Source organism: Simochromis diagramma, unplaced genomic scaffold (assembly GCF_900408965.1).
Source record: "Simochromis diagramma unplaced genomic scaffold, fSimDia1.1 OVJJ01000822.1, whole genome shotgun sequence".
Taxonomy (NCBI): domain Eukaryota; kingdom Metazoa; phylum Chordata; class Actinopteri; order Cichliformes; family Cichlidae; genus Simochromis; species Simochromis diagramma.
The window spans coordinates 7679343-7698290 of NW_024387520.1; the positions used below are offsets into that span (position 1 = coordinate 7679343).

At 39.3% G+C, this 18948-nt stretch overlaps 1 protein-coding gene across 6 annotated transcripts in view; it reads left to right on the forward strand.

Annotated features, from left to right (window-relative positions):
• Positions 1-12380: 12380 nt before the first annotated feature.
• Positions 12381-18948, forward strand: part of mvb12bb (multivesicular body subunit 12Bb) — a 34971-nt gene continuing 28403 nt past the window's right edge. For 5 of the 6 annotated variants that reach the window (XR_005694291.1, XR_005694292.1, XM_040019613.1 and 2 more), the window contains exons 1-2: positions 12381-14450; positions 15609-15710. Coding sequence is in view for 4 of the 6 variants with exons in the window: in XM_040019613.1 (XP_039875547.1) it covers positions 15618-15710 (93 nt within the window). In the remaining 2 variants the exon portion in view is untranslated. The remainder of the gene's footprint in view (positions 14451-15608; positions 15711-18948) is intronic. The other variant, XM_040019612.1, reaches the window with a different exon arrangement.

The following is an 18948-nucleotide window of genomic DNA, read 5'->3' on the forward strand; positions in this document are numbered from 1 at the left end:
TCCCTCCACACTGGACAGGTTGATTTGTGCCTTGCTGGCAGGCTTCAGCAGAGCTATGACTTTTATCCACTTAAGTATGTATATTTTACCTGACTGTATGGTTCCATCTCTCATTAATAGTCAGTGCACACCAGGAAGCATGGCTCCCAGCAACGTGTACAGTATGCATGCAACCAAACAATGTTCACTTTCAAAGAAGAGAAATAGTGTTTGATTTTTTTTCTCTCCCCCTGACCTTAGGTCTGTGTGTGTAAACATGTGACCTAATATCATGCTACCGCGCTGTTATTTATGTCATATAATCATTTCAACTCCCTCAGGATGCAGTCGGCACACAAACATGACCAAAATACATATTTAGATTTATTTGTCTGCAACTGTCCAATAAAACATATCCTTTGCATTTCCATCTCTGGGCTTTAGTCCCAGTGGGAGTTGCTGGCTGAGAAATGTTGTGCTTTCAAGCTTCAGGGAACAGCAATGTGAGCAATGTTCAGGGCGGGGGAATAAAAAAAAAAGTGGTACGCTGCCTAAGTGTTGTACTATAAAGAGAGAAGAAGTAGGTTTTCACATTCCAAAAGCCTCCAAGGGTTTTAGCTCTGCAGTGGAATGTGGGTGCAATCATCATACTCATCTCAGGAGAGACCAGACTATAGCAGGCTCCCAACCACTCACTCAGTCTCTTTGTCTCATTTTCCTTTTATTTCCAAGTCTCCGTCCTTTTACTTTGACCGTCTCTTAATGCTCACTAAAACCGTCCATGTTTTCTGTCAAGGCGAAGTATTTTGAAATACCCAAACGAGCCTCGGTTATGTCGCTGTCGTTCACGGAAATAAAATGTACAACTGCGTAATGAAACAAGTCGATTATAAAAGCGGAATGAAATATTTTATGATGTGCTTATGAAGAAGAAAGGAATGTCTTGATGAAAGCTGTGCCCTTCGGTGCGCTGCGGATTTCATCCTCATGCCATCCACACATGTTTTAGGGTGTTTGTGGGAGGAGAGGCATCCCCTCTGTGACCAGAGTCATAAATGAATTACTATAAAAAGGGTTACTCAAGGGCTAGATGGCTTTTACGTAATTGTGCTGTGGTGAAACGGGGTAAGGGTCTTTCCATAAAATTTCAATAAATTGTACATTTTCTCAATGACTTGTTGCCCCAGCGAGCGGCACATTGAGAACACTAGACTTGAAGAAGTGGACTGCAAATGCCAGCACAGGCAGTGTTATATTGAAATGTGAACTGTTAAAAGGGTAGCAATATGCTTCCCCCCCCCTGTAACGAACGTATTTAGGCTTATTTAAATTGTCATTGGAGGTCATGTGTGACATCTGTGTAAAAATTGACTGCTAAGTGCACCTCATATTCACAGAACATTATAGGGCTAAATGAAATTCATGATCAAGCCTGCCATTTTCCCTTGAGTAAATCTAAACCCCTTCTCATTGGATATGCCTTTAAATGCAACGCCAAGTTAACTATGTTACAATATAATACACTTGTAGCTTACATGTTCTCATTTACCTCAGGAAACTAAACCAAAGCAGTTGGCTTTAATCATTCTGGTGCTAACACGTGTAACACCCTGTTCTTGTATATAACAGTACATGTTTTGGGACTAAAGCAACAACCAAAGATAAAATAGAAAAACAGTAAATTAACAGGCTGGACTTTGTGGGTGTGGCTTAATCAGATGTGCCTGACATCATCCTTATCAGTTCATGGGACCCCAGAAATATTAAGGATGCTGGGTAAGGAAATAGGTCTGCAGGCACTTTGAAGTTGTACGTGTGTCACGTTAAATCACAATTGCGGTCATTTTCAAACTAACTGTTATTAAAACGTTCAGTCCTACCTCTTGGCTGACAGCTGCTCTCTGAGTATCTGGAATATTGGTTTCTCACACTTTCCGTAATTAGCAATGATCAAGAGGAATTATAAACAGCAGTTAACATCATTGTACTCCTCAATGACCTTGATAGATGGTCAATTATAGTGATCAGGTCACGGCGTTTATTGGATTTAAAGTGGCAGTGATGGGCCCTTTTGGCCTAGCGTGGGTAATTATCACATTTACGCATGATTTAAGACGACAGTGTATAACAAGAAAGGCTTGACTTAAATTTAATCATTTTCTTATTTATGCATTTATGCAAAAGTTGACAATGGGCAGCCATGAGTGGGAAAATTAGTGGGAGACCCACACAAAATATAGACACCATATATATATATATATATATATATATATATATATATGAATGTGATGTAATTCACTTTAATACATCAAAACTTTATTTTCAAATTGCACCTAAACTTGCTTGCTTTGCATTTTATTGGTACTTCCACAGGCAGCTGTATTTCTGAAAAAACAAACCCAAAATAAAACAAACTGCTCAGAGTAAAACATCTCATGGTCAATAGTCTTTAGCTGTGCTGGCAGTGGGAATCTGCCAATAGAGGGAGGATGCTATATACCGATCACAGCTGTCAATAAATTTTTTCTTCTTCCCCATCATCCATTATTCTGTTCCTGTTGCACTCAAAAAAAGGCATCTCGCCACTCTTGCTTAGGCAGCGGCAGACAGCTTTTTGTATCTAGACACCTGAATATGATCAACGGAAAATCTGCTGCTCAGCTCCTCTGGTAACGCAGGGAATACATCAGTGCCTTGTTTATTTACTTTTCCACATGCCAGAAAAGGTCAGAGTCAGAGTATTATACTGCACGGCCAAAGCAGAACTCAACAAAAGCCCAGCAATGAAAACAATATCATCCATATTTTAAACAGCTGGCACCAAACAGAGGGAGTCTTACACTAGGGTGCCAATTATTCTAGTTCTCAGGGTTTTGCAGCAAACCACAGTAGCCCAGGTGTACTTCTCAAATAAAACCATCATTCTTTTGTACTTTTTGAAAAATTGCCGATATGTAACCGAACGTGAGCGCTCGGTATCATTTACATTTTAATCATACGGTGCTAACTAATACTTTACACTAAGGAGAGAATTTTCTGGAGTTTAAATGCAGATGCTTTTCAGACAGCAAGCGCGGTTGTTTTTTGTAGTCTGGGTTTGTTTTCTCTCTGTGGACTTATTAAAGTCAGTGCAGCACAGTCTGTGTTCTATAATCCTGATGTATTATTAATCATTTCTTCCTGTGCAACTCCAAAAACTTCCCTTTTTGATTTTTCCACGTGAAAGTGCACTGAATTTGAAACGGAGCCAAGTCCAGGGTGACAGAATGCTTTATTTTCTTTCTGTTACAGAATGTATAAGTAAGTAAATACAATGGCAGCATTGTTCTGGAAATAGTGTTTTGGCACAGGATGGCTTGTCCATGTCCATGCGCATGGAGCACGATGCTTTGAGCAGCTGCTATTCAAAGTTCACCACTATTGTCATGCAAAAGAGCAGTGTGTGACGGCGGAGAAAGAATTTCAGAGCTTATCCCACTCATATCAGGATTTTCCAGCACTATATTAGACTGCCATGTAAACAGCAATTTGCATCCTGTTTTTACTTATCGTTGATTTAGTGAATGAATGAAATTCCTACAGTTCAAGAAAAAAATTTGGAAAGTGAGTTTATTCAGTTTCCTCAAAACAAATTAAAAACTGAAATTTTACTTGATATTAATGATGTTCTTGATCTTCTTCTACCATATGTGGTGATCAGTAGTCCCAACATACGTAAGTCTGCAACAACAAGTCACATATACCCCCTCGCCATCATCGCAGGTGCTTGTGGCATTTTTTTCTACCTTTTTTGCCTCGCTTGGGTAAGATGATAATCCAAGCCTAGTCCACTGACAGACTGCAACATGATTCACTTGGACAGTGACTGACTGCACATCCAATTTGTTTCAACTCCAGAGCAGCAGCTTATTATCTGAAATGCATGAGATGTCTGTGCATGAGAGGCGTGATCAGCTGGGGCATGCGCCGGGGCTGCTGGGAAAGTAATCAATAAGGGATTGTCTCTTGTAGTTTAGGCCGACACATTATGACAGAGCTGAAAATTAAACAGGCAGATATTAATAATAATGGAAATCAGAAGCTCATGGGTGAGAATGGGGGGAGGGGTGAAACTCAAAATACTGTATGGATCGTGTTTGGTAGAGGGTGCTTGGGCTTAGAGCTCCGAGTTGCTTTTTTTTTTCTGAAAATATGTGAAATGTAAGAGAGAAGGCAACAGTGATGGCATGGTGCATGCATCTCAAAAGTCATCTTACATAAGCAGTGCTACTGACACTTTTAATCTTAACGCTTCTTTTAACCTATTAGAAACATTTCAATTACCACAGTTATCTTAACAGTTAATATCTGTGTTTATTTTATGGTGTTTCAAGTGAACCTGACGTAATTGTTTAAAGCTTATGTAAGTTTGGCATATACAGTGCTGTGCAAAAGTCTTGAGCCACTTTTTATTTTACTCAGAAAATTGGAAACCGGTGCAACATGGACAAACATACATTTAAATACAGAATACAAGGCAAAAAATTGTTGTTGTTTTTTTTTTTTTTTTAGCAATTCTAATGTGTTTAAGATCATTGTCATGCTAAAAACAGAAGCCATTGCCAGTCAGATGACCTGGTATAAGCTAGTACTAGAGGCTGAGAGTACTAGCTACATTCACAATTCCATGAATTTTGATAAGATCCCCAACACCATTGCTTAAAGTGAGCCGCCCCTACTGTTTAACAGGTGGCAGTGTTTAACACTCTTTCACATCTTTCCTGAACTCCATACTTATGATGATTTAGCAAAAGTTTACAATTTGACCTGTTGCCACTGATTTTGAGTCCAGTTCATGTGTAATTTGGGATACCACAGCCTCCCCCTGTCACTCTTTCTTCAGAATGGCTTCTTGACAGCTACACATCAATCAACAGCATTTTTAATAAACAGTAGATGACTCAGCTAAAAGGCCTTTGCTGGATTTTTCTCAGGGACATGATCTTCTCATATTGTTCATCTGCAGTAGATATATTTTGTCCTGCCACTTCTTCTTTTGTCATCCACTTGTCCAGATTCCTCAAACTTTTTAAGGACGCACTGTACACCATTCTGAGACATGCCAAGTTTTCAACTAATGTATCTTTGGGAATCACCTTGTTGGTGCAAAAACACTATTTTACGCCTGTCAAACTGTGTTATCTTTGGCATTTTTCATAGATCCACTTAACGAAATGGGAGCAAATTATGTGTTTTGTGACAGGCTGCTACTAACAAAGTGCCTAAAGAGACAATTTAAACATTTCTTCTTTGTTAAGTTGTATATTATCTGTAGACACAACACCGGCTCGTCTTGAGTTGAATTTTTTAAAGTGTTTTATGGCTGAACAAACAAAACAAAAACATTTCTCTGAAAATTGCACAGTACTATAATTGATCCATAGAACTAAGTTGAGATTGATGCTCACAGCAAGCAACAGCTAACATAACTCAAGAGAATACACTGAATGACAGAGTCTGAATCCCCTTCATGCACAAGGTCTTATTTCATATAAATCTTGCCTACTCCATGAACAGTTCTACTGAAGGAAAAATGGATATGACACAGATAATGACCATGCAGATGTGATTAAAAACTTTGATTATTGAAACGACAAAACAAAGAAGTACCTCACTGCATGATGTAAAAGGGGTCATGGGCAATAAACACAGAAATAAACTGAGGCGTATAAAGAGAGATTCCCCTGCCTTGTCAATTAGGCATGGCAATCTATTTCTATTGTTTAAGCAACAAACGTGCCATCCTGGATGGGGGGGGGGGGGGGGGGGGGGGTTAACAAACAGCATTACAGGCCATTACAGATGCAGTGTCATTGATTATTTATACCCTTATAAAATGCCTGGCTCCCTAGTGGACCAGACTTGCTTGGCTAGCTTTGATAAAATGTTCCCTCTAAATCACCACACCAGGGCAAACAACACATTCAAATACATAAGAGAGTTGAGCGACAAAGTCCTGCGTGTGTAATAGATATGAAGATCACTGTATAGAGAACAGGAAATATTGTGAGAGCTAAAGCCTACTACATCTTATTAAACTAATAATTCTTTGTGGGTTTTGTTCTCCAGCTCTTGTCTGTTATATGTGTGATTTGTTTAATTTTAGGTCGCATAACCTCTCTCTTGTTGAAAAAAAAATACACAAAGGACAGTAGATCACATTCCTTCTGGAGATTTGGTGACACTGGATGTTTTGCATTAGTTAGCAGTGGAACAGATGGCTGCTGCTAGCTGAGCTCACGAGGAAGTCAGCACTTTTTTGAACTTTCATGTTGTAGGTGTCTGCATTGGAGCAGGACCTTCTTCAACCAGTCACCTCGCCATGGGAATAGTCCCTCTAAGATATTAATGGTCGCCCTTGCAGAGACGACCACCTCAGCACAAAGCCCACCGGGATGCAGCATCGCAAATGGCACACCTTGCAAAGCCACGCTCCTTAATGACACCAGTCTGACATTGTGGAGCCTTCAGAAACTAACTGGATAACATATATCAACCTCTTACTCGACTAAATCACCTGTGTAGCAATTTGACACAATGTCCTCTAAGTAGTTGCTGTTAGTGGCCGTATTCAGACACTCATGAATATCCTTTATTCGTAAAGGTTAAAGGTCAAAATGCCAGATGTCCTACAGCACGGCGCATAGGAAAACATGCAAGAAATACACAGCAGTCTCATAGTGACAAACATGTGCCAAATGAATTGCAAACAGGCAAAGTAAGTCCATATTGGACACACTTCCCAGAGCATGGAAAGTATGAAAGAGAGGACAACATCTTGTATCATCTATCTTCCTTAAATGCTGAAGCCGTGACAAAGTGGATAGAGAAATTATGATAAATGATAAGACACATTTAGTCAATATCTGTAATTCTCTTTCTTCACTCTGCTTTGTTTTTATCCTCACATAGTGTCGTTAGAAAGACACCTCTTCATTCAAATTGCACTTTGAAGGCCAGATTGTGATCAAATTGAAATGGACACACGTGTTAATATCAATATTGCCATCTAGGAGATAGATTGTTGAGGGCTCTTTTTGTGAATTTATATCTTATTTACACTGCGAGGGAGATGCAAACTGTAATGTAGGGGTCTGTCGTCAAGAGCAAAGCAGAAAATCTCTGCTTCAATTCAAGTACAGGAAACTACGCCGCACCCATTAGCCATTTCTAACACAATCACTGGAGCTCTAATCAACCATGGAAAATCTTGGTCAAATAAAATCATACCTACTCTTTAACCAGTCATTAACTAAATCTACCATATAATATGTACACTGTACATGAGTGCAGCATATTCATGTAAACCCAAATGGACATAGACATTTAGACATATGACAAAAGGTTTGATGCATATTGCATGATTTTATGTGGTTATGTGATAAGGAAATGGTAACGACACAGCTGACCTGCATCAACCTGTTTATATTTGTATGATTTCTAAAAGTAGAACTACTTTATATCACATATAACACAAGGACTGATATAATGGCCTGTGAACCTCTGAGCATCCAACTTGGTCTCAGTGTAGCTGCTACTAGTTATGCAGTATGTATGGATTCTCCTCTTGCGTTGAGAGATGAGCATCAACAGTTTCTGTGGTGTGTGGTGGCTGTGCTGTGTTTGCACTGGGTCAGTGCCTTGTCATGTGTGATGCTAGGCTCCACTTTGGCTTGCATGATGCAGATTGCACATAACTTACATATACGGTCATAACTTGACACAGGTTGTAAGGCACTGGCCTTTTGACTTGCACATTTCTGCTACACATCCTCAACCCTCCTCTTTTCAAATATCTAGTTTCTTTTGCGACAACAAAGGTTTTTGTCACCAACTAGGTCAGTTTTGAGTCGGTGTGTGTCAGGCGGCGGTTTCTATCTTGCATTATTTTATCAGGGGTGGGCATCCAGAACACTTTGTAACACAGCTGAGTTGGCCTAAGATCAACGTGTTTGGTATCTGGGTGTCATCCGTTCTAACCACATGTCCATCTCAGCAAAAGTGGGCTTTCATAGTCATCCCCTCAGCGCCAGTGATCCCACATATTGCAAGCACGTCAATGTTTGGAATCTTATCCTGCCATTTGATCTTACACAATCATCTCAGGGAGCACAGATGAAAGGCTTCTGGCTGTTTTATGTGTCTTTGATAAAGGGTCCAAGTCTCACAGACATAAAGGAGAGATGGCAGAACTACTGCTTCATATATATTGCAATATGCCAATTCTGATGTATTGACAATCAAAGCCTCAAGTGTTGAATCCAAAAACGGTTGTAGCCCCCAGTGCATATAGTAAAAAATCAGTCATTGTGCAGTTATTTACAGAGGCTTACATATTCTTAAACAGTCATGTTGCTAAGATCAACATTTTTTTTATGGTTATAAACAAAAAGGTTAGATGTGCTGATAAGTCCCTAGAAGAGTTTTCAGCTCTCTCATGGAGGGGACTGGTAGCCAGAGAAGTTTATGAAGGATGGGAGTATTATCGTGATGGTGCCACACTGTCATTATCCTAATGACAGTGTGGCACTGCTCTGAATATACCGGAATTTCTAAACTCTTGGCAGGAGGCGCAAAACCAAGTATTGCAGCAGTAAAGCCATGGCCATTTACCTCAGAAAAAACGTCAACCGTTATATTTGCATTTTTTAAACAGTATTTGGATCAGAAGACTAAATACAGTATGTGGTTTTAAAGTTTGTACTGGAGATACAGATACAGCGAAAGCTTTAACATGTCATACTAGAAAAAAAACACAGATCTATCAATAACAACACTAGTAATGTTTTAATGAAATGTTACATTGCACTTATTAGCTTGCCAGTAAAATCGGTTTTCAGTACCTGTAATTTCACAGCTTAGTGACCACTCTGCTGGTTGTCCTGTGTAGCCTATGGCCAAGAGAGCTTAATGCTGGCAATAAACTGAGTGAGATATGCATCAGTGTGAACAGCTAAGAGCATGACAGGAAGATGAGTGAAAAGTACAACACAACGTGACATTCCCTCTGAGGTGAAAGACGTGACAGTAGCTCATAATGTATGATGTCTTGTTAAGCTACACACAAGCTACACACACATACACCTAACGCAACTAGTCAAAAATTCATAAATAATTTCAATTTCTACACAAGATACCTGAGGAACATCTAATTATGTAACTGAGAAATGAATGAAGGGTGTCGTAATGGGGTGGACTGCGATGCACTGAAACACCTTGTTGCAAACTGGATGGTTTCCTGCATTATATCCGTCAAACTGCTGCAGGGATGCACAAAAGCACCAGGTACCAGACTGTCTAAGATGCCTAGCCTCGCTGCGTGCTTTCACAAAGTGAGAGAATCAGAAGGAAAAGGACAACGGCGGGGCTGAGAGCAAAGGACGACGGGATCGTACTGCCCAAAAAATATTTGCAGACTGGATACTGAACACCGTTGTTGAGGTTACTATTTATCTCATGCCAGCCAAGTTGGCACGCACATCTGGCGCTGGGTACTTAGTGCAATTATTTATGATTTCCTCCAAGATTTAAAAGCTCTTCGCCCGGCCTTGTAATGCAGTAACTGATTGCACTGCTAATGTAATTAAGGGGAGATTATGATGTCCACGTGGCACACCAGATGGTGGCATTCACAGCGATGGGGGAAGGCACAACTGGCACACCACTGCACAAGGGCAGTGAGGCGCAGTCAGTCGGAGCAGTCCAGACTCCCCACCAGACGGAGGAAAGTGTATGTGTGTGCGCGCGTGTGTGTGTGTGTTTGTGTGTACGTATGTGTGCATGCATTAGTGGTCTGCATGCACAGATGCATGTGCGTGTATGGGTGCATTTAATGATAAGTTGAGCAATAAAGTGTAAGCTGATAGAGATAAGCAAATGTAATATACTACAGAAGCAATTACTTACAGTAGGACGGTCACATAAGATCCATGCACAAGTATAAATACACAAATGAAACTTAGAGGCCATATATAAAAACCACTGGTTGATTTTGGAAGTTGTGGACAACACCATCTCCAACAAAGTTGGAAACTGTTTAAGATGTAAATTACAGAATCTAACGATGTGTGAATTATTTAAACTCTGAAGCACGTGTTATTGAAAAAAAAAAGTGTTTCCGTCTTGAAATATATATACTGCATGCTCATTTAAAACCTGATCCCAGTAGCACAATTTGAAAAAGGAAACGTGGTATGTTAAGCTATTCTACCTTTCTATGATTATAGTTTGCCAAATGCTGCAGATTGGCCTGTTTGACTCTTTTATAGATGTATTTGGTTGTAACACCTGCAGAATGTAGGTGTTACAAGAAGACCTTATCTAAATCATAAAATATGTATATATTGTTCAGCATTAATGATGCCTACACATTTGTGTGCACTAATGCACAGCTATGCTGTCATAAATGCTGGCTTTTAACGGTATAACAATCGTTTCCTGAAATAATTTCTAGTTTTATTCAGCCAGACAGGACAGCGCGCTACTGTATTTTGCTTAATTCCAACTTAAATGAGCTCCTGATGCAGATTTAACTTGCATTTATAGCTTAAGCGATAAACTCTGCAGACTCTGGTCTGTCAAGCTGGTGCATTGATTTCCACAACAGAACTGTATCAGGTGGAGCTGGAGGTGGCAGAGTTGAAGATGTTGAAATTTTCATTGGACGTAACCAGGAGGGACGGGGTTAGAAATTATTACAGTGAGAGAGTTCAGCTTGGGCGGTTTGGAGACAAAGTTAGAGGGGCAAAGCTGGGATGGTTTGGACATTTAAGACAAGCAGTGCAACTCTTAGACAAAGGACATTAGAGATGGAGCTTCCAGGCAGGAGGAAAAGAGAAGGTCTATGGCTGTAGTGAGAGAAGACATGCAGAAGGTGTGTCTGACATGAGGAGGATACAAGGAGATAGGGTGAGATGAAGACAGCAGATCCCTAAAGAGGAAGATGAAGGAGACTGAATAAGAGCCTGAGGATCACTGCAATTTAACATTTGTTTTCAGCTTTGCCCCTGAAGTACAAGGATATCTCTGGATTCTCTGATTCTTATAATGATATTAGATTCTTAATATCATTAACATTACAATAATGTTAGCTGTAATCTTTTTCAATTTTCCTTGGACTAATGCTATTCCTAAATTGTTGGAATACGTGAAACAGTTGTTAAAAGAGTGGCGAACCCCTTCCTGTCTTTACTTGTGGAAGACTCAGCCTCTCTGTTTATACCCAGTCACGTTACAGACCTGCAGTTAATTAACCTAATTTGCAGTGAAATGTTCACCAGATGTTTGTTTTAGGATTAGATCACTTTTATGTGCTGTTAAAAAACAAAACATGTGGCAGATATTGATTTCAAACTCAAACAGTTTTGATATTAAACTTATTAAATATGCTTTCTTTGTATTTTTCGAGTTAAGACTTGAAAGGATTTCCAAATGAATGCGTTCTGTTTTTACTGAGATACAGCAAACTTTGTCGGAAATAGCGCCGCGTTATCTAGAAGCATTTTAAGAAGTCTCCTCTTTTTATGGATGATTTGTTTTAAACTGCAAACATGAAGAATTAGTGAGTGAATCTGACAGTTCATACATTTTCAACTTGTGCAATTCAGTGCTTTGGCCAAGAAAACAGATGGCATAAATGGAAAATTAAATCACATTTGGAGAAGCCATCATGTTTCGGGAGGTTTTTTTCCAGCCAGGGCAGCAATGAGACTCGACCAAACTGACCTTTAATTAGAGAGAAGCATGATATCATGGAGCCATGCGAGGCTGTATTCTATGGGGACGCTCAGGGTAGGCTTCCTAAAGCTTGTTATTATAAGCTATTCAGGAGATACGTTTTTTTTTTTTTTTAAATGTGTAGAAAAGCAAGGAGGAGGGGGTTGAGGGTTATATATAAAATGAGACCTGCAGATTTCTACATAGCCCATAATGGGCTCATGCGGGTGACGGGGACGTTGGGGCGCAGTAGATTTCCCAAGTTGAGATAGGATATTATTACTCTCGGGGTGGCAACACAGAAATCTCCATCTCTGGTCCCTAGTCTAGTGTCAGCAAATTACTGAACACAGTGAATGACCTTTACACGTGGAAAAGAAAACCTTTGCTGTTTTTTTTTTCCTTTAATCATTCAGGTGCAAAGTTATTCACCAAGGTATAATTTTAGTCCAGGGGCTCTTCTTTCATCCACTGATTACCACTCACGACTACAAGATTGTTACTAGAATGTGTGTGTGTGTGCATGATATTTTGCTCATGATAAGATGATCCAGTATTTATGGGGTCAACTTTAAAGCGAGATGTGTCATAAAGTATACATGAAACAAAGCGTGAACAGAGAAATCACAGTTTTAATGAACCTTTTCAAAATGCCAGCTGTAATGCTATGCGTCCTACACTGGCTGCTCCCCCACAGAAATCTGCCACAGCCATCATTCATCTTACCCCACAACCCTCAGCATGCAATGTGCCACACATTAAAACACTGTAAAAGCTGATGGTTTTCACAGTTAGCATGTGTTGCTGCTATCTCCAGACTCTCAATGAGTGTTTCATCACCTATTCCATAATTAGAGCATTACTTTAGCAGGTGCACCTCTTCGCAGCTGGAGCATGTGTTGTTGTTTTGGGTTTTTTTCCCCCTCCGTCTACTCTTTTCTCCCTACCAACACCTGAGATTTTATTTTATCAACTTCAGTACCACTGCAAATCTCTGCCCAAAACGAGCGCATTTCAGTAGGTTGTCAACACCTTGATGTGATAGCATGTGCTGGTGCGTGTGAGGTTGGTGGTGGTGATGATACGGGGTGTTACAGGGGCTTACTAAGTAGGAAAATCTTCTTCCACTGTGTAAACTTCCTCACCGGAATTAATTGCAGCTCCAACTGACATACAGCTAGCCACAGTTATCAGTGCTGTGTTGTATGACGTGAAGAACACTGTTTGCAACATGCCAGGATCTTTACACTTGTTTTATTCTGTCAGCCACAGGCTATGCAAGACAAACTATTCTCCCCATTACAAACTCAAATGATGACTTAAAGGAGTAAAATCTGATAATCAGATATATTTGGAGGATCATGAAAGATGTTATGCAAATTATTCGAATTGTCATCGCACTGCATCGACAGTAAGATTTGAAATAAAATGTAAAAGGCAAACATTTTATTTTCTCTAGGTCTTTTATGTTCATTAAATGTTAATATACTGGATAGTGAGACAATCAACATCAGAAAAGATTTTTTTTAAAAAACGGTTATAAAGGCAAGCGGTAATATTTTTGTCTGCATCCTTGGTAAAATCAACCACATGAATGGAAGTGTTAAAATGTTTTTTTGTTACATGGGGTGTCACTTTCCTCTGAAAGTCACCCCCTCTTCATAAATTTCAGAAGGAAAACCAATCGCCAATAAATACATCTCACTGCGTGTGACATTCGGCCAGCATATGGCACCATGTCATAGAGCAGAGCAACAAGTCTTTGATTTGAATACAGTACATTAGGATAATAGTCGCAGAATGAAATAATTTATTTGATTGGTATGGTGGGGGCAGAAATAATAAACTCGATGATGGGAAAGCATCTGCCGCCTGCTGGTGTTTTGGACAGTCTACAAAGAGGCTTTCAAGTTTTGCACTCAGAGAGACATGAACATCCTAATGTTACAGCTAAGTCAATACACTGGGCTTGGTCTTACTTTCATCTGATTACAGAAACGACATGTGACTATTAGAGAGACAACCAACTGCCAGGAGGCGTGACCTGTAGATATAGCCATGTAATGATAGCCATTTAGTGAAGCACAACCTAATTTAGTTACAACAAGTAAATTGGATCACGTAGGTTATTGCTAAAAAATACACCCTGGCATTGCAGGCCTTGAAATTCTTTGCATGCTTTGTTCTTAATGTAAGTTTTTTTTTGTTTGTTTTAAGCAACTGATATCTAAGCCGTTTGCTGAATAAAATGTCCCTTTTTTATCGTTTAATTAATTAATTTATTAATAAAACAATAAATCACAGGAAAAAAAATATTCTTGGAAGACCAAATATTGGACTGTAGTTAATAATTTCTTCCTTTGAACACCAGGAAGTATTTCCTTGCTACATGTTGGCATGTAAAGGCCAAAGTTCACAAAGTGGTAGTGATAACGGGGGGAGACGTTTTAGCAGGTAAAAACACAAAGGACTCTGGGTTTAGCTTCTGTGTCAGCTCACCGTTGAGTTTGTGGTGGGTTTCAAGTCTCCAGGTAATTTGTAAGACTGCTATATGACAGGCGTTAGCGTTTTATAACACAAGATGCATGTTGGACGTTAACTAGAGCTGTGTTTGCGTCACACCCCTCTCGGTAAAGCAGTTGTAACTGGGCACTTGTAAATAAGCACTTTCCAGATGGATACAGGATAAAGCTAAAACTATTTAAACCCTAAAACCAGTAAGTATGCTAGCTAAACAGAAAGTTGTTTTTTTTTAGCCAAAGAACTGCTCTTAGCTAGTAAATATGACTGTCAGATACAGCATAAACCGCATTAGCGTCTTAATTTTATGAGCATAGTTTCTAAATATGGTTCTTAACATAAGAATTATTGAAGTTTGTCACCTGTGACCTGACAAGTTAGCAATATGCAAAATGTTCGCAGGTACATGTTTAAATAATTTGTAAGATTATTATTATAATATTATAATATTATAATTCTCCATATAACTTACAACCACAAACTGGCTCTTCAGTACTATTTAAGACTGTATACTATCTTGGATTTCATGGTGATTTTTGTCTTTGGAAATGCAATATGCTTGCAATGGTTTCTCTTTTTTTTAGTTAATCTGCCTGGATAAGTTCTCCAGGCCTTGTTTTTGTGCTGGAAAAACAAAGCTCATTTTAAACAAATGAATGTTGCAAAGAGATTCTTCAATCTATTAGCTAATTTGCTATCCTGTTTCATTTGAATAAGTACAGCTATCTAGCATTTGTTAAAGAGACAGCTGTTTTCTGGAGTAAAACCCCTAATTTGATCAGCTTAATTGCAATAGATTTTCTAAATATCAAGATTGAATGCAGCAACTTTGTCAGTTAGTACAAGAATGTTTTAAACCTAATCTAATAAAATTGCGCAAGGGAACCTTTTGTAAAGCCACTTACCCTGTAAGAGGCTTGCATACCCATTAGAAAAAAATTCCCTTAGACAGGAATAGATAGCAATTGATTGGGACTTCCTTGAAAATATGTGATCACTCCCCCTAATTTGTGATTTGGTGAAGTCATTGGGTAGTCTCCAAATGCTGTTTTGTCACTGGTCTCACTTGTCATTTGATCCTGGATTAGGCGGACACTTTTTCTTCTAGATCCTAATAAGCCTCATCAAGAAGTCAATATTGTGGCCATTTTAGCCAAGAAAGTCTGTGTGCATCCTCTGTGTAATGACTGCCAGAGGTGAAACACACACGCGCGCGTGCACACATACACACACACACACACACATATATATATGTGTGTGTGTGTGTGTGTGTATGTGTGTGTTTCACCTCTGCAGAAAGAACCGTTGATACCAATTGTACCAATTGTAATGGTACTCTTCTGCTTTTCTAACAGAGCTTCGACATGTCTGAAGTCAGCAGCAAGTTTCCCATAGACCCCATCACTGCAGTTGGAGTAGTGTCTTCACCCAGCAAGGCCCCTGATGGCTACTATGTTGTGAGTACAAACATCCCGAGTATAGGTTTTATATATAAAAGACTGACGTACACCATGAAATCACCAATTGCATTCTGAAGGTTCAGTGTTAGCATTTTGCCTGCCACCATGATGTAAACCATACATTGATGAGAGGGTGGATCGTTATCACCTTATGCTGGCAAGCCTGGTTATTAAGCTGTATCCATAGTTTTCAGATGTCCAGATATTCACTAATTAGTTCCAAGTAAAGAAGTCATTCACCAAAAACGGACTATTTTTATGGCTGTTCATATAATTAACATACACAAAACCAGTTAATTAAAATTATCCAAAAGGCGCCAACGATGAAAATACAGTAGATAGATCCAGTTCTGAGTCAAATTAGCAGAGGTGACACCTAGCCACTTTTATGTCAGTGGTAACCCCATATAGTTATTATGATTGGTATAATTACTTACAGTAACTGTAACTGTTTTTTGTACCACACCCGTTAAGGTTCTGATGATTTTTACCCCATGAAAGGCTGATGGGGTATCGTCATTATCATGCTGGGTAGGTGGGTGGGTGGCCAGGTGAAGTGGACACCTAAATTTGTGAACATAATAACTCGAGAGCAAGGTGACTCATATTTCATATTTCATTACATCGACCCCAAGGTCAAAATATCCCATTTGTAATTTTTTGAACTATAGGCACCTGCATGTGCGTTTGCTAAAACAGGCTGAGAGCAAGTCGGCACTTTATTTTATTTCTTTTAAAAATCACAGGTTCAGTAAAAAAGCACTTTTTTGTCCTGATGATGCATTTAACATTTTAAAGTGTTTTTGTGATAGGACCAGAATCCAAATTGTTAATCAGTGATTGTTGTCATAATTGGAGATCTAATAAGATTTATTTTGCTTTCTGTACTGAGTTGCACATGTAACAGTTGAAAATGATTGTGTAGCATAATGCACACCCAGGCTGTTGGCACCCTTTCAAGGTGTTTTTGTAAGATCTGCTAGATGACTTATTCATAAAGTTTACTTTGATGATTAGACGGATTGCCATCGTTGGTTGCCACCAGTGTTGTAGACACACCAGAGGCAAAGGTTTAATGATGTTAGGTTTATCCCCATATAATTTAACTTTGTCCTCATGTTTTCTTTATGTTCAAGTCTCACAGCATCTTCACCATTAACAGAAATGTGAAGTAGTGCAGGGTAGGCTGCTTAATTAGATTTTTTTTGTAACTTAGTTTAAAGGGTAAAAAAAGAGAAGATAGTGCGCAAGTTTATCAAAGCACGAAACAAGCTCAAGGGCAGATCTCTCTTCCTCTTCCCTTCTTCCTATTCAAGCTTCTTTTGTTTTCATTAGGCCCCCAAAGCCTCCCTCTTCCCCCTGTTTTTATCTCTTCCTGCTCCACCCAACACACTCAGCTTGTTCCTATCGAGCAGATGACGGTGGGTTGGCATCAGAAAGGAGCCATCGGCACGGAAACTGCGTACACGCAACACAGTCACAAACACAGGGAAATCAGATTTCATTCTCTACCAGTCCACTGCACCTTACGCTGTGTGCGCAAACACTGTGTATGTTCCAGAGGGTGGTAGACGAGAAGTGCAAAATTAAAAACGAATTTTTAAAATAAATATAAATCTGATTTCACTCTGTTTTTGCAGGAAATACTGTTACTGCATGAAAACATGCTAGTAGAACTAATTGACCAAACTTAGTAGGTTACTACTTTAGTTTCAAATGGTAATGTTAGCATCTGAGCTACTTTGGGCTGCTCCCTTGTCACAAAGGGTCACCATAGTGTGTAATTCTGCATGTTGGATTTGGCAGGCTTTTATACCAGATGCCTTTCGCTTACCAAGCAAATGTGTGAATCGCTACACTTGGAGCCATAGCTTAATGCTATTGATCTGTTGCAAGGGTATCATAATAAATAAATCTTAATCACAATGTGTATGCTCCAATCAGCCTCAGCTGCACTTTGCGTTGAAATGGTCAGCTGCCAGAATGAACTAAGATGGTGTTTAGCAACATGGCAGTTGCTAAATATGAGAAATTTGATATTGTTAACCTTAAATGCACTGTTGTAAGCTTGTTAGCATGCTGTTATTAGGATGTAGTTTATGTAAAGTATTGTGCCTATGTACAGCCTTCCCAATGTGCCAGAGGTTGGCTGTCAACTCCTAGTTCTGTCAAGTTATCAGTGCTTAGTTGCAGGGATGTTGCTAGTAGATTATTTTAAACTACCTCATAGCTGCGCTTTGTGACCTGCGTTGGTCACTAAACTGGCTGTGGTTGGTTTTATGCGTTAGTGTGTTGTTAGTGGATCACCCACAAACTTTGGCTGCCTAATAAATCTGATGACTTCCTCTATTTGAGATGGTAGCTTCTGATAGAGTAAGATACTTGTTTGTAGAAAAGAAGGACTGCAGTACAACCTTTAAGAGGGTTTTATTGTCAAATTTTTAAGTCAATTTTAAAAAGTTATGATTCAAGATTAGAGCATAAAGAATAAAAAGTTAAGTGCAAGTCATCCTCCAAGATAAGATTTAAGGTCTTTCAGGCTCATAGGATCTATTTCAAATGCGTTTGTCCCATCTTCAAGAATATCTTTTCGAACATCACTATGTGGTCTTTCATCTGCAGACTTGAAATACAAACAAAAATATCTGCAGTTGGTATCAGTGTACTAATGCACCACTGAGGAGGGAAAGTCTCAGGATATTAGCTGTATTGATTTTTTTTCTCCTTTCATATAAGAAATCTTTTCAAATACCTCCTTAATACGGACTGTTCACCATGCTTTCCATATACTTTATAAAGCAGATCAAAGAGCTGATTAACTCTTTTGCTCTCTGATACCGTACGCTCACATCTCTGAACTTGAGCAGGTTGTTCCAACACGAGAGAGCGCAGGCCCAGATCAAACACTGTTCCACTGGGATCAGGAGCTTTGCTAAAGCACCAGCAGCCACCTAACATCAAACGCACTGAGTAGACTCTTGCTCACTCATGCTCTGTTCATGGGTTGCAAAGGAGCTATGGCAGCTAGCTTCTTCCGCTCTGCTTTCAGCTAAACTAATTGCTCGCACGCTTTAGCACCCACTTTAGCACACACGCTGAATCTCAACAAGAAAGTCAAGTAGATTTCAAAGTGACTTTAGTTCTTTAAAGTACACATATTAAGCTTTTTGGGTTTCACCTCTTTTTCTGTCATAAACTATTTTTGTGCTTGTCAAACACCTGCAAAGTTCAAAGG